Source organism: Microcaecilia unicolor, chromosome 1 (assembly GCF_901765095.1).
Source record: "Microcaecilia unicolor chromosome 1, aMicUni1.1, whole genome shotgun sequence".
Classification (NCBI taxonomy): Eukaryota; Metazoa; Chordata; class Amphibia; order Gymnophiona; family Siphonopidae; genus Microcaecilia; species Microcaecilia unicolor.
The window spans coordinates 745,201,276-745,228,158 of record NC_044031.1 but is presented as its reverse complement, the minus strand read 5'-3'; the positions used below and the strand labels follow the sequence as shown (position 1 = coordinate 745,228,158).

General features: G+C 42.6%; 1 protein-coding gene across 2 annotated transcripts in view; it reads left to right on the top strand.

The window, feature by feature from the left end:
* Positions 1-26,883, top strand: part of AKAP13 (A-kinase anchoring protein 13) — a 642,893-nt gene that overhangs the window by 444,120 nt on the left and 171,890 nt on the right. For both annotated transcript variants that reach the window (XM_030189716.1, XM_030189717.1), the window contains 3 exons: positions 20,207-20,577; positions 22,157-22,210; positions 26,325-26,387. In XM_030189716.1, coding sequence (XP_030045576.1) covers positions 20,207-20,577; positions 22,157-22,210; positions 26,325-26,387 — 488 coding nt within the window. The remainder of the gene's footprint in view (positions 1-20,206; positions 20,578-22,156; positions 22,211-26,324; positions 26,388-26,883) is intronic.

Below are 26,883 nucleotides of genomic sequence, written 5' to 3'. Positions count from 1 at the left end.
GATTCTTTAAAAACAACAAAAAAGGGTCCTACAAGGTATAGTCTTAGGATAGGGATACCTTTCTTGGGCATGAAGCACTGATTGATATTCATTGGTTTTAATTGGATTTTGGAACTGTTTCTCTTTAAGGAACAGTTACTAATTACCCTACTAAAGGCAGCATGCAAACAGATCTTTTAATTCTCACACCCTCTGTCTCCAAAAAAAGGAAAAATAACTCATATAGGTTGTGGATATGTGAAGGAGCTATTTTTAATACTGTCTCTGACAAGGTCCTTCTTGGAGATTGTCTATTTTCTGTAGTGGATTCAGGCGTTTCTCTTCATGCTGTGAATATGGTTGTGCTAGGAGTGCACTGAATCACGGTCTTTCATGCATTCCACTATAAATCACTATAACGGCACCAGACTGTATTCCGGTGTTTAGTCCCGGGACCTAGTGCTCTTATTTTTCTTTTAACAGTCTTTTCTCGACCTGCTCTCACGAATGGTTTATATTATTAGCCAGATGTTGTGGCAGCTTTTTCTCTGAAAGACAGTTCATGAGTTGAAGTCACTTCCTCTCATCTTTTGTCTAACCCCACCCTGATGAGATTCATTTCATCATGTTCAAGCTTGCCAGTTAATCTAGCCTTTGTTGCAGACTTTTTTTTTTTGTTAGTTCTGTAGTTTCTTAAATCTGTCTCCTACTTGCATTCAGTTGTCTTTGTCATCTCCCCTTTTTTTTTCAGAGCACTGCTTGTGTGCAAGTCATCACCAGCTTTAAATCTGTGTTGCATACTTTTTCTGACAGTTCTTTTTGTCATATAAGTACAGTCAGTGGCAATCCTAGCCGGCATGACACCCGTGGCGGATCGCCGATGCGCGCCCCCCCCCCCCCCCGGGTGCAGCACGGCCCCCCCCCCACCGGCGAAATGACACCCCCCCCCCCCGTGTGCACGCCGCTGGGGGGGGTGCCGCGGCGCGCGCCTGTCAGCTGACTTCGCTAACTTCGCTGCAGCTCCCTCTGCCCCAGCCGGAACAGGAAGTAACCTGTTCCGGGGCAGAGGGAGCTGCAGCAAAGTTAGCAAAGTCAGCTGACAGGCGTGCGCCGCGGCACCCCCCCCCCCCCCCCCAGCGGCGTGCACCCAGGGCGGACCGCCCCCACTGTCCCCCCCCCTTGGTACGCCACTGAGTACAGTGTAGAATTAGTGGTTGTTATCTGCAACAAGTTCTAGTGAAAGTATGTAGATGTGGACTCATGCAGACTGTGATAGCACTGGAGCCCAGATTTAGACGCAAGCAACATAGGCAAAGCTGCCTCTAGTGCTAAATTTTCATAGGTAGAAGAGAGCTTCCATCATCAGCCAAGCCATGTTCCTGTGTTAGTTACTGCATAAAACTTTAATTTTGAACCTCTAAGTTGGAGCACATGAACACAGGTTTTTGTTTAGTTTTTCACAAAGTTTGATATACTGCAAGAGGGCCAGTGATGGTATCTATGTGATTTACAACTGGAATAAAAAGGGGAAGGGAAGGAGTAGAAAGGATGGCATTCAGAGCAGGGTGAGAGGAAAGGTTATTAAGGTGAGGAAGGGCCAAAGGCCTCAGCAAAGAGGTGAGTTATGAGCATTATCTTGAATGTCTGCGGAGAGATACAGGAGGGCCTTTTTGTCAGTTTCTTGCCTGGCTTTCAGGCAGGCAGTGCCGAAGGAGGAAGGAAGACTACCACAAGGCTTGTGAGTGTGCAGACTGACTCAGTGGCGCACCACACAGAGGTTTTTAATAAGAATTTTCAGCATGGCAGCTCTTGACAAGAGTGGGGCACATGAGATGAGATGGAGGGGGAGGATCTAGGTAAGAGTAATTTGGAGAGAAGTACCTCTCCCCTCTGAATTTTTGATAGTTTCTGAGGAGACCAACCCTGCCTCTCAGTTGCTTATGGGAGCTGAAATTTGAAATCCAGCCCTTGTAAATTAAAAATAAAAACATAAAAAAAAGAGCAAGAGAGTGGGTCAGAATTGCTACTTTTAGAGCACGAGAGTAGAGAGGTTCAGGATCTCATGGTGACATTTCTTGGCTAGTGTCAGAGTAGATGTGAAACAGTGTTGGAGACGGCTGACTGCTGCTAGGCATGTGTATTCATTAATAAGCATTTGGCTTGTTCTTGCACACACTAAATTTATGGTGCAGTATCAGTTTAACAAGTGCAAGCCCACTTTACATGTTAATTTGTAGGTTAGTGTGTATTAAGTATTTTTATTAAAGCAAATGTGTGAGGGGGAAAAGCAAGATGGCTGAAGTTGGGTGCATCTGAGCTGGGCTTCTGTGGCGTTTGCTTTTGCCTTTGAAGTTTTTCTTATTTATGGGTCAGAAGGTGTAGCAGCACTTAGTGGCACAGACAGTTGGCCCAGTGTGCGCATATCACCCCTCTCCTCAAGTCACTTCACTGGCTTCCGATCAGGTACCGCATACAGTTCAAGCTTCTCCTACTAACCTACAAATGCACTCAATCTGCAGCCCCTCACTACCTCTCTACCCTCATCTCCCCTTACGCTCCTACCCGTAACCTCCGCTCAAAGGACAAATCCCTCCTCTCAGTACCCTTCTCCACCACCGCCAACTCCAGACTCCGCCCTTTCTGCCTCGCCTCACCCTATGCTTGGAATAAACTCCCTGAGTCCATACGCCAAGCCCCCCTCCCTACCCATCTTCAAATCCTTGCTCAAAGCCCACCTCTTCAATGTCGTTTTCGGCACCTAACCATTGTACCTCTATCCAGGAAATCTAGACTGCCTCAATCTTGATTGACTGCACTTTTTGTCCTTTAGATTGTAAGCTCCTTTGAGCAGGGACTGTCATTCTTTGTTAATTGTACAGCGCTGCGCAACCCTGGTAGCCCTTTAGAAATGTTAAATAGTAGTAGTAGTAGTATGCATGCCGATGTATACCTTCGGTATGGCATTGAATTTTTCGTTGCACTCGCTAGAAATGCTGGAGGCAGGATAGGGCCAGGTGATGAAGTCCCTTAAGATGGTTGTAACACTCAGCCTGGAGGTTCAGATTCCCCGCCCACTAAGCTGAGCATGATTGATGGATCAACCTCAGAGCCAGTGAGCTCTGCGGCAAGTTTGCCAGGAGCAGTGTCACCAATAAGGGAGTGGGAGGTCTCTGTGGTGGTTGGAAATGCGCCGAAGAGCTCAGGATGCAGACAGGTCCACCTTAGGAAATAGTAGAGGCCTTGCAAGCTACCACTCAGAGCTTAGAGCTGGGCCTAAAGCTCAAGGATACTTTGGGGCAAGGCCCTGGAACAGCTCATATTAAAATGAAAGAATATGGAGATGCAATAGACTATAAAGAAAGAGAAGACGAGTGGCATGGTCCCAGAAAAGAGGATAAAACCAATATTTATTATTTTATGAACAGTTTATTTATTTAGTTATTTTCAGCACTTGGTAATATACCGCAAGTGATCCCGGGGGTGACTATGCAATTTAAATTTGTATTAAATAACTTCACACTGTCCCTAATGGGCTCAAAATCTAAGTTTGCACTTGGGGCAATGGAGGGCTAAGTGACTTGCCCAGGGTCACATGGAACTGCAGAGGGAATTGAACCTGGTTCCCCAGGATCTCAACCCACTGCCAACAGCCAAGCAACAGCGGGAATCAAACCCAGTTCCTCAGGTCCGCAACCCGCTCCACTAACCATTAGGCCACTCCTAATATGGCCATGTTTTGCCCAAATGGCTGCTGCATCAGGGGTAACAAAACAAACAAAAAAAAAGCAAGTGGATGAAATAAAAATTCAATTTATATTCCATTACTGGATCCATCCGGATTACAATATATAAAAAAAGACTAAACAACTCTAGGAAGTAACATTGCCCTAAGCGAATGGCCAATACTACTAAATAAATACCTCATTCATATAACTATGGATGTAATCCAAACAAGTTTTTATCATCTTATGATAACGTAGATGATTACGAGTTAGTCTTAATTCCAAAGGCAGAAAGTTCAAACATTGTGCTTAGAAATAAGCAAAACTCATTGCATGAATATATTTATAACTGACTCCTTTGGGCATAGGAAACCGCAAAAAACCTTGGTCTTGCAACCTAAGGGACCGACCTGAATTTCCAAGAATAAGAATATCTACCAAGTAGTCTGGAGCGAAACCATAAAATACTTTGGGGCTCATTTTCAAAAGAGAAAAACATCCAAAAAGTGGCATAAATCCTGCCTTTTTCTTAGCCCTGTTCTTCCTCCTCCCTCTCCCCTTCTTTTTTAAATGTCTTTCTTTTTTCCCTTCTTCTATTGTAGATTGTAGTTCCTTTCACTCACTATATCATATTTATCCACTTGTAAACTGTGCTGACAGGTTCCCTTTTGGGAGGGGTATTAGAGGAGTGGCCTAGTGGTTAGGGTGGTGCACTTTGGTCCTGAGGAACTGAGTTCAATTCCCTCTTCAGGCACAGGCAGCTCCTTGTGACTCTGGGCAAGTCACTTAACCCTCCATTGCCCCATGTAAGCCGCATTGAGGCTGTCATGAGTGGGAACGCGCGGGGTACAAATGTAACAAAAATAAAATAGATACTATTGGAGATTCTACATGGAATGTTGCTACTATTGGAGATTCTACATGGAATATTGCTATTCCACTAGCAGCATTCCATGTAGAAGCCTGCGCGGCCACATTGGTGATCTGCAAGGGCCGACTTCTAGTGGAATAGCAACATTCCATGTAGAATCTCAAATAGTAGCAACAGTGGAGGAGTGGCCTAGTGGTTAGGGTGGTGGACTTTGGTTCTGGGGAACTGAGGAACTGAGTTCGATTTCCACTTCAGGCACAGGCAGCTCCTTGTGACTCCGGGCAAGTCACTTAACCCTCCATTGCCCCATGTAAGCCGCATTGAGCCTGCCATGAGTGGGAAAGCGCGGGGTACAAATGAAACAAAAATTAAAAAAATTTAATAAAACTTGAAACTTGAATTAATGGTAGCATGTGACAAAGTACCATGCGGTGCTGTAGTTTCCCTGTATGCTAACAGGCAACTACAGAAATGTCTCAACCAGCACACAGACATTGCACTTAACATTTTCATGTAATGCGCAATAAGTGCAAAACGTTTAACACATTTTTTTGTAAAAGGGCCCCTTTGTATCTTTTTGTTTTAGTTTGTCCATCTTCATCAGTTACATAATTTCGATGCTCTGTCTCCCTTCATCAATTTTTGGGAAGTTTTTGCAGCACAGAGTCTTAGAATTATGCAAACATTTTAGGTTCCTCTTTGGATATAGACCCAAATGATTATTTTTGTTTCTTTAAAGTATGTGTTATAAGTTGTGAAGAGTGATGTAGCCACAGAAATGATAACTCAGAATAAGAGACAGTGTTGATATTGTAGGTGGGCTTGTCATCGGTTCAATCAGCTGTTGAATGTTGTTAAACAAGTCATGTGAGTTTATTGGATTACTTTAATTTTAGGAGACGCATCTCAGTAAAAAGATTTGAAAGTTTCCTATATAAATGTAATTACATTGCATCATTGGAAAAATTGCTGTTTCTATTCTGAGGATGAAATTGTTTTTCCTTCTGATTTTTACTTCCTGTTGCCATTGTATGTGTGTATCCTATATAAATGTTTCACATTAACAAATTTTGCTTCCTTTTGTCTTGGGAGCCTGTTTATTAAAGTGCGGTAAAGTTTTAATCTTGGTGTGTTGCTAAAATTAATGCATAGTCTCTTGAAAGCTTTTGCAGTAAGTGTTGGGGGAGTGACCAGCCTTTGCCCATGCTTTTACTATATGGGAAGTTCATTGCTGATAAGGTTGTAGATATTGTATCATAGCTGATGGAGGTTAAATGACCATCCACCCCCTCCCCCTGGAACAGCAGATTTCAAATTCTCCTCTCCCCCCCCCCCCCCAAGCTATTAGGGTCCCTCTGGTGTTTAGTAGGGGGCAGGAGCACGTTCCTTGTTTGAAAGTTTGCCCCCTAGTGGTAGTACTGTGAAACTACTGCTGGGAGTAAGCTTTATTAGTTCGGGGATTGCTCCTGCCCTCCCCCACTAGCAGGTCCCACTTCATGTAATTAGACCTAGTTAATAATAACTCAGGTTAACATTAAAATAAGTTTTCAGCCCATGTTGATAACCTCCTCCCCCCCTCCCCCTAGTGTTGCAGCAGCATACTGAGCCAGAATATACCCTGGATAGTGTGCTCCCTGACACCCTGCTCCACCCTTTCAGACATGCTGGGACCCCCAATCTCCTCTCCTCCCTGCACCTCCCCCGATTTCCTAACCCACCATTACTACCACACATAAAACAACTTTAAATGACTTCTTCATACACAAAACACAGACAGACCTTCACCAAATACAGAACAGTACAACACTGGAGAAATAAAAATAGAAATACACTTCATTTTGTACTGAACACAAGGGGGTTAACATCTTCCTTGCTGTAGCTGGTGGGGCTCCACAAGCCTCACCAGCTGATGACCAGATCCTTCCCCTCCTCATGTATAGTAACCAGAACTCTCCAAGCTCTGCAACCAGCTGCTGCATTTCAGAACTGCTGCTATTGACCCTCCCCCTCCACTCCTGCTCAGCTTTCACACATGCAGGAATATCGAATGTGTGGTGGTTGAGGGGGTGGCAGTGGCAACTCAGGGATTCTGCCACCAGCTTGCAGAGCATAGAGATTTCTGGCCGCCAAATGAGAGGAGGTGGTCTTCAGTTGGCAGGGCTTGGGGATCCCTGCCAGATCGAGTAATTTTATTTTGTATTTGGGTGGAGAGAAAATATGGTGTCCACCCATTTTGGGCTCAAGCCCCCTATCCCCTCAAATCAGCCATCTGGCTACGCCACTGAATACAATAAGAAAACTATCTATCATGAACTGAGTTCGATTCCCAGCACAGGCAGCTCCTTGTGACTCTGGGCAAGTCACTTAACCCTCCATTGCTCCATGTAAGCCGCATTGAGCCTGCCATGAGTGGGAAAGCGCGGGGTACAAATGTAACAACAACAAAAAAAAAAACATATCACAAAACTAACCTATTCCACATAATAAATTCAAAATAAAACACTTTTTTCTAGATAAGAGCATAAGAATAGCCATACTGGGTCAGACCAATGATCCATCTAGCTCAGTATCCTGCTTCCAACAGTGGCCAAGCCAGGTACAAGTACCTGGCAGAAACTCAATTACTGGCAACATTCCATGCTACCAATCCCAGGGCAAGCAGCATCTTCCCAATTTCTGTCTCAATAGCAGAATATGGACTTTTCCTCCAGGAACTTGTCTAAACCTTTTTTAAACCCAAATACGCTAAACTTAGTTACTGCATCCTCCGGCAGTGAAAAAATATTTCCTTCGATTTGTTTTAAGAGTATTTCCATGTAACTTCCTTGAGTGTCCCCTAGTCTTTGTACTTTTGGAACGAGTAAAAAATCGATTTACTTCTACTTGTTGTGCACCACTCGTGATTTTGTAGACCTCAATCATATCTCCCCTCATCCGTCTCTTTTCCATGCTGAAGAGCCCTAACCTTTTTAGTCTTTTCTCATACGAGAGGAGTTCCATCCCCTTTATCATTTTGGTTGCTCTTCTTTGAACCTTTTCTAATTCCACTATTTCTTTTTTGAGATTTGGCAAACAGAACTGAACGCAATACTCAAGGTGGGGTCGTACCATGGAGCACTACAGAGGCATTAAAGTATTTTCAGTCCTATTTACCATCCCTTTCCTAGTAATTCCTAGCAGCCTGTTTGCTTTTTTGGCGCCGCCACCACACACTGAGCAGATGATTCCTACCATTGTTGTCTGGACATTTAGTTTTTTCCATCATCTTGGTCCCAGTTTTTTCTCGTTCTTCTTTCTTGTCTGTCTTCCACTATTTTTTTTTCCAGTGTCTGCTGTCCATTTTCTTTTCTTCTCTCTTCTCTTTATTCCCTCAATGCACAGGGTACTGGGCTAGATGGACCACTGGTCTGAACCAGTATGGCTACTCTTATGTTCTTATATTGATTTTTTTTTCCTTTCAGCTATTTCCTCCCTTTTTTTTTCCTTCTCTGCCTCTGTCCACTCAAATTCAACCTCTCTCACACCCTTCTCCTTTTAAATTTTCAGCTACCTATCAGTTTTCCATCTCTTCTCAGTCTCTAGATCACACATTTCCCATCTCTCCTTTCCAATCCTCCTATCTCCTTCCATCAACTCCTCATTACCACATTTCTACCTCTGTACTCACTATTCTCCTCTCACTCATCTTCTTGCCACCCTCTCTCTTCACTCTTGTAGCCCACCCCAGTCTCACTGTCTATCACCCTGTCCCTTCCCCCACTTTGCATCTTCCTGTTTCACCTCGTTTCCCTCCTGCCCCTCCATGGGTACATCTCTCCTCATCTCTCTTTCCACACCCCTCTCTCCACACCCCCATGGTCCAACATTACTCCCTCTCTTTTCTATTCTTCTCCCCCCCCCCAATGCAGCATCTCTTTTCTCCCTCCATCCCATTCTTCAGCATCAATCCCCCCCCCTTCAATCCCCAGACCCAACATTTCTCCCTCTCTCTTCCCTCCCTCCCATCCCCTGGTTCAACTTCTTTTTCTTTCTTTCAACATCTATCCCTCCCTCCCCACCACCCCCAGGTTCACCATCTCTCCCTTTCTCTTCCCAGCTTCCTCTTCCTTCCTTGCTCCCCACCCACCACTCCTGAGAACACGACTTCTCCCTTTCTCTTCACTACTGCCCTCCCAACCAATATCTCTCTTTCCCTTCCTCTGTACCAATACCCCATCCAACTTCTGCCCCTTTCTCTTCCCTCCCTCCATCCTATTGTCCACCTTCTCTCTCCCTTTCCTCTGTTTCTGCGCCCATTATTCCCCCCCCCCACACACACACATACACAACGTTGGTCCGGCATTCCTCCGTCCTCTGCCTTGGTCCAGCATTCCTCCTCCCCCATCTGGTGTCTTCCTTACCTTCCCGGTAAATGCATTTTTCATTGCAGAGGGTTGCCAGTGTAGCAGCGATTCAGACGTGCTGCTTTTGTCCTCGGTGCTCTCCCTCTGCCGCGGTCTGCCCCACTGCTCACGCAACTTCCTGTTTCTTCCTTTGTGGACCACAGCAGAGGGAGAGCACTGAGGCAGCCAAACGCAGCATGTCTGAATCGCTGCTGCGCCGGCAACCCTCTGCAAAGAAGGTGGGAAACATGCCGGTCAGGGATGGAGAGAAGGAAAACACATGCTGGCCCGCGGGGGGGCCCCCTGGAGCTGTGGGACACAGGGCAGCTGCCCTGTTCCTCCCCCTCCCCTTCACCCACTGTGCTGCAGCCAAGAAGAGGAGACAGTGGAAGTTGAACAATTGTGATGCCTACCGGTGTTGTACACTAACAGTTACCATGTGCTAATTATGCAGTAACGGCTTACTTCACTGTAGCAAACAGGCCTGTGTTTTTATATTTTTGTTTACTTTTACAAATTTTTAGATTCAAAAGATGTGCTCTGTGTACAAATAAACTTTGATTTTAAAATTTCCTTCCTTATAGTCCAGAGGTAGTTTGTATCATACTGATATATCTTAAAAACATCATAGTGAATGTGAAACCCAGACTTACGTCTGTTTTTGTTTTTTTTTTTAATTCATCTGTACCTCTGTTAATGCTACCAAATAAATTCAAACTTCTTCCCAGGTTTTCATTATAGGTGATCAGTCCCAAACACAGTGCACAAAAGTTCCCTTAGGTTTATCACAAATCTTAACGTTACTCAAATCTGCCACCTTTACCCATTTCAGATAATTATACATTTGATGTAACCACTTAAAATGGATCTATCTTAATTGGGCACTATCAACTAAGCCCTCCCCTCTCACCATCCTTTCCTGTATATCCTCCTCTGAATATTCCACTCTGTCCCTGGCCCATTTTGTGCTCTTGCTTTGAACATAGAGGACCTAACCCTTCAACTGTCCCCTATCCCTGATATGTCCTTTCTGTCCTAACCCTTATCCCTTACTTGTCCTGTCTGTCTGTCATAATTAGATTGTAAGCTCTATTGAGCAGGGACTGTCTCTCCATGTTCAAGTGTGAAGCGCTGCGTACGTCTGGTAGCGCTATAGAAATGATAAGTAGTAGTAGTGTAGCATTGCATAAATCCATTGTAAAAAGCCCCCTGCAACAATCAACAATATGCAGACACCTCTGGATTGTTTTGGCAAATAGTGAAAGCAGTAATGAGGGTGTGGGGGGAATAATATGTGAAATATAAAAGAGATGTTTTGAGTTTAGAACTGCTTACATGGTGAGGATAGTATTAATGCATTTTTATTGATTTGTAAATTTGTTGAGTTTGTGTGTATTCTTATGATTGATGTAATCCTACTACTATTATTAATTATTTTTATATCACTGCTAGACATACACAGCGCTGTACACATTATGTGCAGGTACTTTTTCTTTCCCTAGAGGGCTTACAATCTTTTTGCATCTGGGGCAATGGAGGATTAAGGAGCTGCAGTGAGAATCAAACCCAGGTTGCCAGTATCAAAGTCAGCTGCACTAACCAAAGGTTAATACTGGGCAAATCGCGCTTTGATCATGCTCAACCACTATGTTTTATGCTACACTGGCTCCCTGTAAAAGACCGTATTAGATTAAAGATCTGCTCACTCACGCACAAGATAATATGTGGAGAAGCCCCTGAATACATGTTCAAGAAGTCCTTAAAAACATTCTTATTGGACAAGGCTTATTCCACTGTTTAACCTCTTTCTGTTGTTGACTGTACAGGTTATTCGCCGTTTGCTTCACCCCTGACAATCACCCCGTGCTAACCCATGTTCCTTCCTTTCCTGTCTCATTCCGTATCTGTTCCATCTATGTATTGTATTGCATCCTCTTGAATTAATGTAAGCCACATTGCGCCTGCTCCTGTGGGAAAATGTGGGGTAAAAATGCACATAAATCGATAAATAGCCATTAGGCCACTCCGCATTGAACTTAAAGGTTGTTGTGTAATATTAGTATGTATGAGTATTTATTAGATACTTTTCCTGAGTAGCGATTTGAAATAAGCATGAATGGAAGATGGCCTGAGCGGTGAGGGCAGTAAACAGGGAGAAATTTATTTCAGTTACAGTGGAATTAGATAGTAAACGCTGATTCTTTAGATATGGGGTTGTCTGGGGTTGATGATAACTCCAGGGCGTAATTTCTGGGAGGATGTCCTGGAATGCAGTTCTGCCACTTCTCATATTCCAGAGCATCAGGGGAAGAAGTTCTGCTCCTCCCTCCTTTCCAGGCAGTCTGGAGTGAAAAGGAGTAGAGAAGGATTCGAGAAGTTTGTCCCCCCCCCGTCCCCGCGAACTTTGTCCCTACTCTGTCCCCATTTTCTCTCTGTCCGCGTGAGCTCTGACCCCCATCTGCACAAGCCTCAAACTGTTTTTTAGTATGATGCCAGAGATCTAGAAAGAGATGTATTTACTCCTGTGCTGTGCAAAATATAAAGCTGGCACAAACCCATGGATTTTCCATACTCCTCACTGAACTCTGCCTGTCTGGAAACAGTGCATGTACAAAGAAAATAAAGCAAGAAATGTGCCTGAGGATCTGAAAACTCTTTCATTATTGCTAGAAATGTGTTCCTTTGATCTAGAATAACCTTATGTTAATATGGGTGAATCCAAATCCTTTCAACCATAAAATTAATACTAGGGTTGTGGAAAAGGAGAAGCAAAACAAGAGTTCCTATCTTAACAAAATTTGAATACAGCAAGCAAAGTGGATCTTTCTACTTCTTCAGTGGAGATTGGTCAGGTCAAGGCTGTCCACAGATACATTCCCTTCGCCTTGTCCGTCTCTAGACTGCTTTACCAAAAGACTCACAGGAACATAACAGATTTTAGCCAAGAATAGATATGCCTCTACGGGAATCTTTAAAACTTTATTCAATTATTTCTTGAAGAGATCTGAGGGGGCAAATTAGACTCTAAAAAACCGACCATTTCAAGTTTAGACACTTAGTATAATATCAAAATCTTCCAGCCTTCTGTGAATCCTATTGTTATCCCAAATCAAACTAGGCTGAGCTGCCGCCATCGGATCCACAGGATGAGAAAGATCTATGGTTCCTTTTTAACACTGTGCTAAAGCTTCCTCCATCACCTGTGACTTTATATTCAACAAACAGATTTTCCCAAGGACACCAACAGGCCAGATAGAAGCCAGCCACTGTGTTTTGTTTTGTTTTTTTATAAACTCCCCACTGTAGACTCTGGTGCAGCCTCTAGAAGCATGAAGGAAGGAGCTCCCCTTCCTCTCAACAATATGATATCATCCAAGCGGTTTAGTGTAAATGGCTCCAATACCTGAGTGACACTCGTGGGGAGGAGAGGATTTTTTTTTTTTTTTTTTTTTTTACTGCGGGAACAAGGCTTTTTACCAGGTTGGTAAAAAGTTTTATTCTCACATCGGCGGTAATTTTTTTTTTTTTTTTTAGATTGCTGCCGTTACCACAGTTATATTTGCGGTAACGGTAGCATGTCATTTTCTAGTAGGAAGTAAGCCTGGAGCGGAGCAGAAAACAGTTTCCCTCTACCCTACTCCAGTCCCTCTTCTTCTGTTGCTCCTGCAGCTGGTCTTCCCGCCTTCCTTTCTGATTCCTCAGTTCCACTTCCTTTTTGTCCACACATCCGGTATTCCCAAGCCTGAGCATAGCACTCAGCTTCCCCATTGTTCAAATCTTTCTATCCTTGTTGCTTGACTTTCCCAATCCATCTTAGGAAGTCTCCTCTAATTAACACTCCCACTTCCAAAAACCACATCAAATCTCTGAGCTACCTAGGAAAAAAGTTTTGTTGTACACATTAGGTGCATATATGGACTCTACTGCCATCTGCTTGTGAAACACCTTTCCCTTTACTATCACCCTTCTCTGAGCTGTGTCCTTCAAAACTACCCGCTCAATGAATTGGGCAACCTGATGAGCCGTTGAGTAATAGCCAGTGCAGTTTTTCTAGCAAAAAAGGTGCCAGTACTCAAATGCCAGGCCACCCTTCAGGGGTGGGGTGATCACTGAGGGACCCACCCCACAATAGCCAGGACCCTGCAACCAGTCACAGAATCTATGACAAGGCAGAATTGGTGTGTAGAGCCTGAGATCTTTCATTAAAACTTGGGGTCCATGGGTCAATTTTAGCAGACAATGGAAAAGGTGCTGGTACTCAGTACCCCCTCAAAAAAAGCCATGGTAATAGCACTTTACCCTCCCATTCTTGCTTGTTTGCCATGCTCAACTTTACTAAGATGTGTCTCCTGGAAGAGTGCTAGGTTTATTTGCGAAGGACTGTGAGCAGTTTATTTTTATAGGGAAGCCCATCTCTCCCACATTTCATTTTATGGTTTTGTCCATTCATGTGGACACTTCATTAGGTTGTCCAGCTGCCCCTTCATTTTGCAGTCATCTTTCGCATCTTCTTTCTATCAGCTTGCTTTGTTCCCGCTTCTCCTTTCTCACTATTCTCCTGGTCTCCCACACTCCTAAGGGCTAGACCTTATAAAATAAAACACTGGTAATTAATCTACTAATTCTCTGCTTCATAATGCATAAAAAAAACAATCTCTTCTGGCACCTACAGACAGTGAAGTTGATGCTGTTTGTGGGGTGTCATTTGTCAGCTGAAAGTACTATTTTCCTGTAGCTAAATTTCATCACCATAGTTCAAGAACCTCTGTACGTTACGTAAAGTGTTTGAGAAATTCAATAGCTAAACAGTTTTCTTCAACAGAAAATCACACTTGGAGTCTATGAGCCCAGAAAAAGCAATATTTAATCACTTCAGAGTTGCTTCACATCCTGTTGTGAAAACTGGAAGCTGTTTCATTTTTTTTTTTGTTTCTGCTTGAAAAATTGGAGCGACAGAGCAAGATGGAAAAAGATGTTTCACAGTGCACCTTGAGATGTAAATTGAAAGAGCTTATCAGGATATGAGAATTTTGATGCATATTTATATCTGGCTAATGATAATTAGAAAAGCTTATTTTTAGTTAAATAGCCAACAAAATATCCTGTTATCCTGGTACCACTAAATAAAGCAATTTAAAGATGATGACTTTGTTTCTTTATTTGGCGGTGCTGTCATTTTTCTCTAGAAGCTTTTAAGATCAAAGTGATTGTGCTCAGTGAGCTGGCCACCGATATTCAGCAGAGCGGGGCCTTCCAGAGGGTGAATTCAGGGAGGAGCTATGTGGGTGCTGACATATTAAGTGCCAGTGCTTGCATAGATAAGCTGGCAGATAGGACTGCACAAAAGAAGTCATAACTATGCCTGTTTAGCTAAGCATGTGCCGTCACTGAATATCACAACTTCAGGTAGAATGGCAACAACTTATTGAGACACCAATAACATCAAATTGTACTCTTCAAGTGTCCAAGATCATATATATATACCACACTTTAAATGCAAAATTTTTTGAGTCAGGAGTCACATAGCTTCCAGTTATCGGCCTCTAGCATTTGATGGTAAGACCTCCCCCCTCAATACACACATCCTGATCCCTGCACTTGGACACCCTCCAAGCCCCAGTAGCTCCACCTCCATCAGGCCTACTTATGGGTTTGTTTGTTTTATTGTCCTTCTTATATCTAAGCGGTGTAAACTTCCATGGGAGTCCAGTGGTTATAGGGGACAGGAGCGAGCCTCATTTGCGCCTGCCCCAGTGGCTCATGCTAAAAAATGGTGGCTTCAATCTCTAGCGCTAATTTTGTCATACTACCACTAGGATCCTGGGGGAAGAGGGGGACATGTTGGGAGGAGGGTCAGGACATGTAGGGGAGGTCAGGAGGGATTTGGGGGAAGGGATTTGATATTCTCTTATGTGAGGTCCCACCTGATATTCAGCCAGGACCCAACCAAGGCCTTAACCCTTTCATCTATGCAGGCGATGTCACCATATGCATCCCTTACAGATCCACACTGACAGAAATTGCTATCAAAATCAAGATTGGCTTGAACACCATGGACTCTTGGGCAAATGTATTTTAACTAAAACTCAACAAAGAAAAAACACACTCATCCTTTCATCTCAACATATCACGGACAACCCCACAACTATCAACACCCCAGACCACACCCTCCCCGTCTCAGACAGCCTGAAAATCCTCGGCGTTACATTGGACCACAACGTAACACTAGAGAGCCAAGTAAAATCCACAACAAAGAAAATGTTCTACTCAATGTGGAAACTCAAACGCGTGAAACAATTCTTCCCAAGGGAAACATTTCGCAACCTGATACAATCAATGGTACTAAGCCACACAGACTACTGCAATAGATTTTATGCGGGTTGCAAAGAACAAACCTTAAAGAAACTTCAGACCGCACAAAACACGGCAGCAAGACTCATCTTCAGAAAAACATGATTTGAAAGCACAAAACCCCTCCGCGAAAAACTACATTGGCTCCCAATCAAAGAATACATCTCCTTCAAAATCTGCACTATGGTTCACAAAATTATCTACGGTGAAGCCCCCGGGATACATGACAAACTTGATCGACCTACCAACCAGAAACACATCCGAATCAACACAAACGTACCTAAATCTCCACTATCCAAGCTGCAAAGGTCTCAAATACAAATCAACTTACGCATCCAGCTTTTCCTACATCAGTGCCCAAATGTGGAACGCTCTACCAAAAGCCCTGAAAACCACGTATGACCACTTACACTTCAGAAAAACACTTAAAACCCATCTTTTTAAAAAGGCTTACCCTACCGATCCAACATAAATGCCTGATCTCTGCAACACACCAACATTAAAGTTCGAAATAGTCACTACACAACTCTTCCGTTGTAGGATTACTTTTTGTGATCCTACCACATGAACCTTCATCCTACCACAACATCACCTTGTATTTGTTTACTCCGGAGTCTGTACACAGCTCTCCGGCACGATGTAAGCCACATTGAGCCTACAAATAGGTGGGAAAATGTGGGATACAAATGTACAGCTGAATATTGGCTGAGAGTTGCATAATAGCTGGCAGCCATCACATTCCTGGACAGCCCTGGATATTCGATGCTGATGCTTGGACATTTGCCTGGAATTGACTATCCAGATCTAATTCATCTGGTGATGGTCAGCGATTAAAAAATGCTGACCGCCACCAGCTGAATGCAGGGAAGGAGCGGAGAATTTATTGTTTTAAATTATTTTTTTATTGTAAAATGATATGCAAAGTTGATGAGGATGATTAATAAGTAAATCTTAGGCCTGCTAAATCTGGAGCGGAGAAAAATGGATAAAATTAATCAGATAGCGGCTGGATATTGCCGTTATCCAGTTAACTCCAGAATACCTCTGAACTGAGTATATAAAACAAGACTTATTTTTGGTAAAGAGCTGATGTTTGCCGGTGAAGTCCTCTTGAATATCAACTGTCTTGTTAACATAACATAAGAATAACCATACTAGATTAGACCAATGGTTCATCTAGCCCAGTATCCTGCTTCTATCAGTGGCCAATCCAGGTTACAAGAATCCCAAATAATATCAAAATGGTAAAAAGGAGTAGTAGTTATGTAGCAGCAAAAAAAAACCAAAACATCTAATATCCCAAACTTCACTCAGAATATTTCCACTATAGATTATGATAAATTACTAAAAAGCATGGAGGCATCAGATGGATACATAAAGTGAGCTATTGATTCTCTTATAGTGCATAGCTATTCCAAATCCAAGCTCTTTAGAATTTCATCAATTATTTGCCTCCAAAGCTTTATTGTTTAATTAAATTCTTTACTTTCGTTACTTATTTACTAAAAAAAAAACTCACCTACCCCACCTCGTAAAAACAAATTTTTTACAGCTAAGAATCTTTCTTTCATTTATTCTTTCTTCCTTCCTTCCTTCCTTTCTTTCTCTTCTTTCCTATTGTTCGACTCTGTTCTGTAAAACTACTAATGCCAAGAGACAATAATATTTCTTGTGCTGTTGCTAGTGAGAAATAAAGATTCCTTTTTTTCTTCTAACTCAGCCTGAGTTTTTTATAATAGCAACCAAACGCAGCCCAGTACTCCAGGCTCAGGAATGCAGTCTGTTTGAGCAGCTCTGCTACTAAGTCATCTGCTTTTTGCTCGTGGACCACTACCTAATCTTCTGAAAACATCTGAAAGCCCATCTGTTCAGAACATTCCTCCCGGACAAGCCGACCTGACCTAACCACGCAGACCTCCTGCAAAAACTACAGGACCAAGACAATAGACAGAACCGACCTAGACAATAGACAGAACTCACTCTGCTGCTCCCCAGTATCTCTCCACATTCGTCCTTCCCTACACCCCTTCCCGTGCACTTCGCTCCATGGACAAATCCTTCTTATCTGTTCCCTTCTCCACTACTGCCAACTCCAGACTTCGCGCCTTCTGTCTCGCTGCACCCTACGCCTGGAATAAACTTCCTGAACCCCTACGTCTTGCCTCATCCTTGGCCACCTTTAAATCTAGACTGAAAGCCCACCTCTTTAACATTGCTTTTGACTCGTAACCACTTGTAACCACTCGCCTCCACCTACCCTCCTCTCCTCCTTCCTGTACACATTAATTGATTTGATTACTTTATTTTTTGTCTATTAGATTGTAAGCTCTTTGAGCAGGGACTGTCTTTCTTCTATGTTTGTGCAGCGCTGCTTACGCCTTGTAGCGCTATAGAAATGCTAAATAGTAGTAGTAGTAGTAGGTTTCTGACAACCTAAACTCCCAAACATAAACAGTCAAGATATTCTACCCACAACAAATGCAAAACATAACGTGCAAAATAGAAGAGAACTGTAAACCCCACTCTTCCATGTGAACGTTAACATTGTTCTATCTAAACTGTAACCCATTCAACCTAGTCTCCTGTAAGCCATATTGAACCTACCACAGTTGGGAAAATGTGCGGTACAAATGCGGAAATAATAATTTTTGTTTTAGTCTTACATACCAGCTATTTGTATTCTAGTTATTCTTAGTTGCTTCCAGCACTGTAGACCTAATAGACCCTGGATGGCTGTGTGTTAGCAGGCATCCTGTGCAAGTATCATACTGATACATGGTAATTGTCTTCATCTGCCTCTTGAACTTATTGTAATTTGTGTTATATTCTGTACATTATTATGTTTTATTCACTTTGTAAGCTACATTGAACTTGAATCTATTTCATGCTAATGTGGGGTATAAATATGAATAAACTAGTAAAAAAGCCCCGTTTCTGATGCAAATGGAAACGGGGGCTAGCAAGGTTTTCTTCAGAGTATGCATGTGGGAGTGTATGTGTCCCTGCCCTCTGCCCTCTCTCCCTCCCCCCTCCCCCCTCTGAGTCCAGTCCTTCAGTGTTGTTTCCTGCTGTTCTGTGTTTGTGTTACAGAGAGAGTGAGGGCATCTCTCTCCCCTCCCCCCTCTGAGTCCTTCACTGTTTCCTGGGATTTCCTGCTGTGCTGTTTTCCTTCACTCATGGGGAAACCGGATATCTCTGGCGCTTCACACTTCCGGCTGGAGGCTTCAGTGGTGCCTTTTATATATATAGATAATTATAACAGGGAGAAGTGATTTTTAAATAAAAATTTCTTTGTAAAAGGTTCTTTCATTTTTATTCTAAAAGTATATCTTGCAGAAAATAAAAAGGAAGTAGAGATAACAAGCAGAATAGGAGCAGAAGGGGAGAAGATCTTAAACCAGCAGAAGTGATGAGTAAGAACAGAGCCAGAATGAAGAAGGATTTCCCTGTTGCAGGAAGTTAGGAACATGGACAAGCTAGAGACATGCTCATACTGATTCATTATTTATTTATTGCATTTGTACCCCACATTATCCCACCTTTTTGCAGGCTCAATGATGTTCTGCGCTTCTGTGTACAAGACGGTTTTATTATTTTGAAGATTGCACGTTTTTTTCAAAATGAAGCCCAGAGTGAGTTAGCAAAGTAGCATTAGACCCATCCAATCTAGTTAGCTGTTTTTGTTTTCTGCGTTATACCCGGGGATTGACAACTCCAGCTCTTTTCCCACAGGTATAATTTCCATGAAAAATATTGCACACTAGTAAGAAATGCCCGTTTCTGGCAAAAATGAAACGGGCGCTAGCAGGGTAATTCCCACCCCCGTCCTCCCTCCCGAGTTGCAGACACCCCCTCCGTGCCTCCGTTCCAAGTTGCACACCTCTCCTCTTCGTCCCTTCGTCCCTCAGTGAGGTGGTTGCGAGGGCCGCCCCGCCCTCAACGTCATCGCGTTTTGACGCGAGGGCGGAGCTACAGTGACTGGAGCCTGCAGGCCAAACCGGATATCTCGGGCGCCTCAAGTTTCCGGCTTGAGGCTTCAAAGTGCCTTTTATATATATATATAGATAGTTTTTAAAATGCAGTCCATGTGAATTATATTTCCTTCCCTGACCCAATCATACTCTAGAGAATACCTGCTTCTAATATGGCAAACTGCATGCGGAACCCGACACATATTTTTATCTGTGTTTTAAGATGGGTGGTGGTCAGCCCTTTTACCTAAGTACCCCAGTACTTATCTCCAAATTTGCACAGCCATTTTTACTGTCCTATAAATCAGTACACATCTCTGGGGTTCCCTAGGCAGTGTTTTTCATTAGCCATTTTCTTATGATTTAAGGTTTGTTTCAGTCCCTGAGAAAAGCACCATGTCAGACCACAAGTTAAAGTACTGTCAAAGCTATAGGATGTTTGTTTTCATAGACTGGGGAGTGAGTCCCATGGGCACAGAGCATAATGAAAACCTTGTTCTAGTGTATTACCATCAGTATGCAGTCCGTATCCAGCAAAGGCCAACATGGGTTCCTGCTATGGTTTAAGGAGCATTGAACCTAAAATTATGAGTCATGCGCAGCTGTAATAAAATCTGATCTTTCTTTATAAAGTGGAGTATCTTCCAATTTCAAGTTGGCTGAAAAATCTCTGCATTTTGAGTTTCTGTTAAATGGAAGAAACTAGTAACCCTTGCTTTTCAGGAGCTGATTATATCTTTGGATACATCATTTTCTTCCTGGGAATTAGGTTGTGTCACTGGCTAATGCAGAGTCTTTTTCATTGTGCAATAGCTAAAATCTGGCCTAGATCATAAGAGGTGCTGGTAAAATGGAGGTGTTACGTAGAAATGCAGGCAAATGTGGTCACTATCTGTCATTAGCTCATCTTGGGGGGCCTTTATTTTGCAGCCCGAAGAGGAACATTGTACCTGTGACGTCACTAGCTCCAGCTCTTCTGCAGATGATGTGGTGTCTCTGGAGAGGAACTCTCCCCATGGCAGTGACATCTCCCTTCCTCGTAGCCTCAGCCTAAAATGGCAGAAGGATAACCACAGCCTGGACAGCACCTGCAGCAGTACTGTGGCAGTCGCACTAGAGAGACAAGAGAGTGGTCAGTCTGGCATGGGTGAGATGGAAGGGGAAGAAATGGACAGCATCACTGAAGTACCCGCACACTCCTCCCTTTCACGGAGCTCTATGCGTTCTCTGTCGCCTTTCAGGCGGCACAGCTGGGGACCAGGAAAGAATGCAGGAAACGAGACCGAAATCAATCAGAGGAGGTAAGTGTACTTTTTATATTTCTTAACACCTTTTGTGGTGGTACATGTGCAACACAGATCTGGCAATTTTACAGAAGTCAAATTCAGAAGAAAATGCCTGATGAGTAAACATATGTGTTTGGGATTTTTTTTTGGCCGCCCCCCAAAAAATAATGGATAAAACATATGCCTTAGTTTTGTTCTGAAGAGACCTGTAAGAGTTGAATCGTAATCTTCTGTTTTTAATAGTTTTATTATGCAATCATTGGGTGTTTCACCTAGGTGGTTCTAAATAAACACCGCTCCTAGCCAATGTATTTGTCATGGATCGTTAATTAGTACAATTAAGTTTTGTATAGTAGTGGTCCAGCCTTTTATCTCAGAAGCTGTTGGCGATGTCTAACCCTCACTGGACTGCAAACATTGACATTTCAAAGTTGTCTTTGCTTTCAAGGGTGATCTTTCTCTCCAGGATGACTAAATTGTGAACAGCCACCAATGATGTCTTTCAGTCCACTTCCACAGAGATGGAGCGCCTGCTTATCTGCCGTTTCTGGTCCACTGACGCGGCTCCTAGCCTCCTCTGGGGATGTTTTAAAACAGTAAAACTAGGCCTGCATCTACATTTACAGTTGATTTATGGTCTTGCTGTGGTGTCTGACCATCCCATAGCTTTAAATGAATAAGCACCAAAACAAAAATAAAAGGGCTAGTTAATCCCTCTTTTAGCTGGGTGTAGTTTCAAAGTGCAAAATCTGCAGCAATGGTGCATGCTAAAGGCATTGCTGGGAGCAATAAATGCCATGTATTTGATAATTACATCTAATGCAAAACATGGTACTAAGCAATTCCTGCTTCTGTTACCATAGAGTTCAGAGTCTCAATTCTGGTGCTTCAAGCCCATAGAGATTTGGTTTGCAAAATAATAAAAATATACTGAGGCGTATTTTCAAAGCACTTAGCCTTCCAATGTTCCATAGGTTTCTATGGAACTTTGGAAGGCTAAGTGCTTTGAAAATATGACTCACTGTCTCATAAATGAGATGTTTACTTCTATATCTCACAAATATTCATGGTGATATTTCTGAAATCCAGATGTCTGTTTGAACTGGGTTTATGTTTCTGATGTCTGTTGAATTTGATTTGTATGTTAGGATCTGCATAGTAATATGTAGAATATATATGTATGTTAAAAAGAAACTTTTTAGACCAAAATACTGTTAGTTTAGAGAATATGGGAATTCTTTTCAAGCATTGCTCAGTGGAATCACTACTTCCAGGGTGTTTTTTTGATTTTAGTTTTAAGACCAATGCTTAGCATTCTGTTTTCCTTTTCTTGTCACTGGAGGTTTGATATAGAATGTTTTTAATGGTTTATAGCTTATGTATTGATGATGTGTTAGATGTGACATTGTAAGAAATATCTGTTATGATGCATATTTCTATCCCGACAACAAATGGTTCATCTTTTTTCCTCTGATGATCTGTTCTCGTACATGTATCATATCCTTGCTTTCCCCCTTTGGGAATCATTGTTTCATCTAAGTGTTTCATTTGATCCCTTATGATTCGCTGACCGCTTTTCATGATTCATTTTCAGTTCAATGCGCTTTCTGGGGGATGTTATAAAGAAGCCTCCAATTCATAGAAGAAGGTATACTGTTTACTAATCTAACCATTTTATATTTCAATATACACTAACATTTGGATTTGGAGTTATAATTCCTCACCTTTCCAAACCCAAGATGAAAGGAAGTTGCAGTCCAGTCCAGTAGGCATTTCCCTGCCCTATAGTGCTTGCAGTCAAAGTTTGTACCTGAGGCAATAAAGGATGAAGTAATCTGCCCATGATCACAAGGAGCATCAGTGGGCTTTAAACTCTGGCTTCTCTGATTCTCATTCTGCTGCTGTAACCTCTAGGCCACTCCTCCACTTGTTAATTTCTATGATAAGATATTTAGAATTAGGTGCAACAACTTTGCAAATTAACATTCATTGTGACTTTGGAAGTCCAAATGTTGTTTGCTTTTTGATATGTAGTAGGTGTTATGTCTTGAGCCCTATTAACTTTAGTCAGTTCCTCCAGTAGTTTACATGCCTGTCTCTCTTTGTTAAATTGTACAGCGCTGCGTAACCCTAGTAGCGCTCTAGAAATGTAAAGTAGTAGTAGTAGTAATCCATGTACTATACGCTTTTCTAACTGCACATATCTTGAGTGCCATTTTCACCCATCATTCTTTATGGAAGACTCCTTAGTAGTAACTTATTACGCTGTTCACCTCATTTATCCTTGCCTAAACACCTAAAAATCCTGCAGTGTTTGCAGATTTCCTCTCCTAAATCTCTGAGAACATTTTGTCTTTTGCTTTTTGTTGCAAAGATACTTGGTATTCATGATGACTATACTGTGAGTCACCTCAGTTTCATCTATATCTTTCTAAAGGTTCTAGAGGGCTTATGCTACTGCCTACATTCTTATCTTAAATGGTCATACGGTTTCCTGTTGAATTCATGTGCCACTGTCTTGCTGTGAAGCAGTTACATTACAGTCCATAATTACATTTAACCCATGTAGACTTTTTACAGAGTGCAGGCTACAAAATTTAATAAATAAATAAATGAATGCCCTTTACCCACAATTAAGGAAAAACAGACTCATGGAGGGTTACAGTTTGTAGTTGAGATTATTATTGGTGAATATTTTTTTTTCTAGTATATCTTCCCCCCCCCCCCCCCCCCCCAAAAAAAAAAAAAAAACCCTGTACATGCAGTTTCTTGATCTCCATGTTTTTCCGTTGACTGTTTCCATTTCTTATTTCTCTTCAAAATACTCCAATATTTATTATATATAATTCTATGCTTAGTCATACAATGACCTTAGTACAGCAACACGACTCAAGTACAATATTAATAATTATTAAAATAATACAGCCCATTAAAAAATATAAAATCAATATAACAAAAAATAAAATACAATATAATAGAGTGTAGTATAACTACAGCAACTTGAACACTCACAGAAGCCCACCTAATTCAGAATACAATTATGAATAATTAGTTAACCTAAAAACTTGATCTCTGCAGTTTTTTGAAATACCAAATAACTATGTAGGGACATAATCTCTTGGAGTAATGAATCTCAAAATAGGGTCCTTAGATATTTGAAACCTTATTACATATTTATAAATGATCTAAAGATGGGAGTAACTAGTGAGGTAATTAAATTTGTTGACGACACAAAGTTATTCAAAGTTGTTAAATCACAAGAGGATTGTGAAAAATTACTAGAGGACCTTACAAGACTGGGCGTCTAAATGGCAGATGACGTTTAATGAGAGCAAGTGCAAAGTGATGCATGTGGGAAAGAGGAACCCAAATTATAGTTAGGTAATGCAAGGTTCCACATTAGGAGTCACCAACCGGGAAAGAGATCTAGGCATCATCATTGATGATACTTTGAAACCCTCTGCTCAGTGTGCAGTGGTGGCTAAGAAAGCAAATAGAATGTTAGGTATTATTAGGAAAGGAATGGAAAATAAAAATGAGGACGTTATAATGCCTTTCTATTGCTCCATGGTGCAACCGTACCTCGAATATTTTGTTCAATTCTGGTCTCCGCATCTCAAAAAAGATATAGTGGAATTAGAAAAGGTACAGAGAAGGGTGACGAAAATGATAAAGAGGATGGGATGACTTCCTTATGAGGAAAGGCTAAAGCAGCTAGGGCTCTTCAGCTTGGAGAAAAGATGGCTGAGGGGAGATATGATAGAGTGGAATGGGTAGACATGAATTGCTTGTTTACTCTTTCCAAAAATACTAGGACAAAGGGGCACGCAATGAAAGTAGAAAGTAGTAAGTTTGAAATGAATCAGAGAAAATATTTCTTCTCTCGACGTGTAATTAAACTCTGGAATTTGTTGCCAGAGAATGTGGTAAAGGCAGTTAGGTTAACGGGGTTTTAAAAAAAGTTTGGATGGCTTCCTAAAGGAAAAGTCCATAGACTGTTATTAAAATGGACTTGGGGAAAAATCCATTGCTTATTTCTAGAATAAGCAGCATAAAATATATTGTACTGTTTTTGGGCTCTTGCCAGTTACTTGTGACCTGGATTGGCCACTGTTGGAAACAGGATGCTGGGCTTGATTGACCTTCGTTCTGTCCCAGTATGGCAGTACTTAATGTACTTATATACTTAAGTAGGTTGATTTCAGCTGCACCATTCAAAGAAGAGTAATTGTCAGTTTCCATGGAAAATGGTCTTTGTTGTGCCTTTACCACAAAAACACAGACATAATGTTTTTCTATGCAACGGCATTCATTGATGCAAAGGATCCTGGCCATTTCCTTTGTAACATTGTAGTTTTATTTTCTACCAGTTTTCCTGGGATTTTTAATAGGCTGTTAGGCCATACCTCTTAGGGTGGGGGTGAGATGAGGTTGCCAGATAACTCCAAAATTCAAGTATTTTACAGACCCAAATACACAGTGGCGTACTAAGGGGGGGGGGGGGGCAGTGGGGGGGGTCCGCCCCGGGTGCACGCCGCGGGGGGGGGGGGGGGGGGTGTCCCCGCGCGTGTGTCTGTCGGCAACTCTCGTTCTCTGCTCCCTCTGGCCCTGGAACGGGTTATTTCCTATAATGGAGCAGAGGGAGCAAGGAACGAGCGTTGCTGACAGACGCGCGCCGCCACCCCCCCCCCCCCCCCAGCAGGTAAAGATGCACCGGGGGGGTTGTCGTTTCGCTGGGGGGAGCTGCCCTTTTCTCGTCCCCTGTCCCGCCCCTTCCACGCTCTCACCTCCCCCCTGTCATCTCTCCTCCCCCTCCTCTCCCCTCCCCTTACTCTGCTATCCCAATCCCTGGTGGTCTAGAGGTACATCTTCGGGGCAGGAAAGAGCCCCCTCTTTCCTGCCCGGAGCTGCTAGCTGCCCTGCATCCTCCTGTCCTGTGGTGAGTCCGGCTCTCGGCATTTCAAAATGGCCACTGAGAGTTGAAGCGGCCTCGCGAGACTTCAGCTCTCGGCGGCCATTTTGAAACGCTGAGAGCCGGACTCACCACAGGACAGGAGGATGCAGGGCAGCTAGCAGCTCCGGGCAGGAAAGAGGGGGCTCTTTCCTGCCCCGAAGAGGTACCTCTAGACCACCAGGGATTGGGATAGCAGAGTAAGGGGAGGGGGGGGGATAGTCGCGTTTCGCCGGGGAGGGGGTCGTGTTGCACCCGGGGGGGGGGGGGGCGCATCAGCGATCCGCCCCGGGTGTCAGCCCCCCTAGGAGCGCCACTGCAAATACATTAGATAGATGTTTGGGTTCTGAAAATGCCTAGTGCCATGGCAATATAAAGGACCCCTCAGAGCATATGTAGATAACGTGGAGAAATTCAGCTATTGCCTGAAAACAAAGTTTTAAACTTTGTGGTTCAAATTCTGTCACAAGTTAAGACAGACATCTTTTTGTTGTTTAATTTACTAATCTAGCTGCTCAATTAACATCTCTTCTTTCCTTCATCTCTAAAACATTCCTGAATCTGAATTTACTAGCTTATTACTCCTGTTTTGGTAGACCATAGTACTTATCTAACTTATCTTTCTGTAATATTTATAACAACACACCTTATGTTTCATGAAATTTACTCATGCTTTGAACTTGTAAGCAAGGTGACTTTCCAAAGAGATAACACATTCCTTAATAACCTTTTACCATGTCCATTGTGGTCATCTGTACAATCCATTTAACCCCCATCCTTTTGTCCTCTCTTCTGCCTTTGCTGTTCCCAGTATGAGCTGGTGTCCTTCTGATGCACTGTGCATTCCCATGGGAAGTGAATTTAATTATAGAAGGTATGGTATCATTAAATATATGCTTTAAAAGTAGCATATGGGGGTACTGCAAAACACATCATGAAGCTTGTGTGTTGTCCATGTACGTTTGCTTCAGCTGAAATGTGGTATGCACAAGCCAGCTTTTTGTGTTTGATTTGTCTTTTGGTGTTGAGCTTTTACAATCACAGTGCCTTGGATGTGAAGGGCAGAAGTGAATGCGCAGTTCAGTTTTTAGCATGCAGAGAATTGTAGTATTCTTCGGTTTACATTTCTTATCACGATAACTGCTAAGTTGTAAGAACCATGCAAAAAATAAATAACTGGACAAGAGAAGAATAAACGGCTTCACTAGATTAACATTTCTTTAACGTGCATTTATGTTCTGTCAAATTTCTTTCCTCAAGTAAAATAGGGTACAGCTGATTTGTCATTTCTCAGGTAATTGTAGGCGATATGTGGTATGCAAACCTGAAAGCCCATATTAAACGATTAACAGCAATTTTTTAAACCGTGG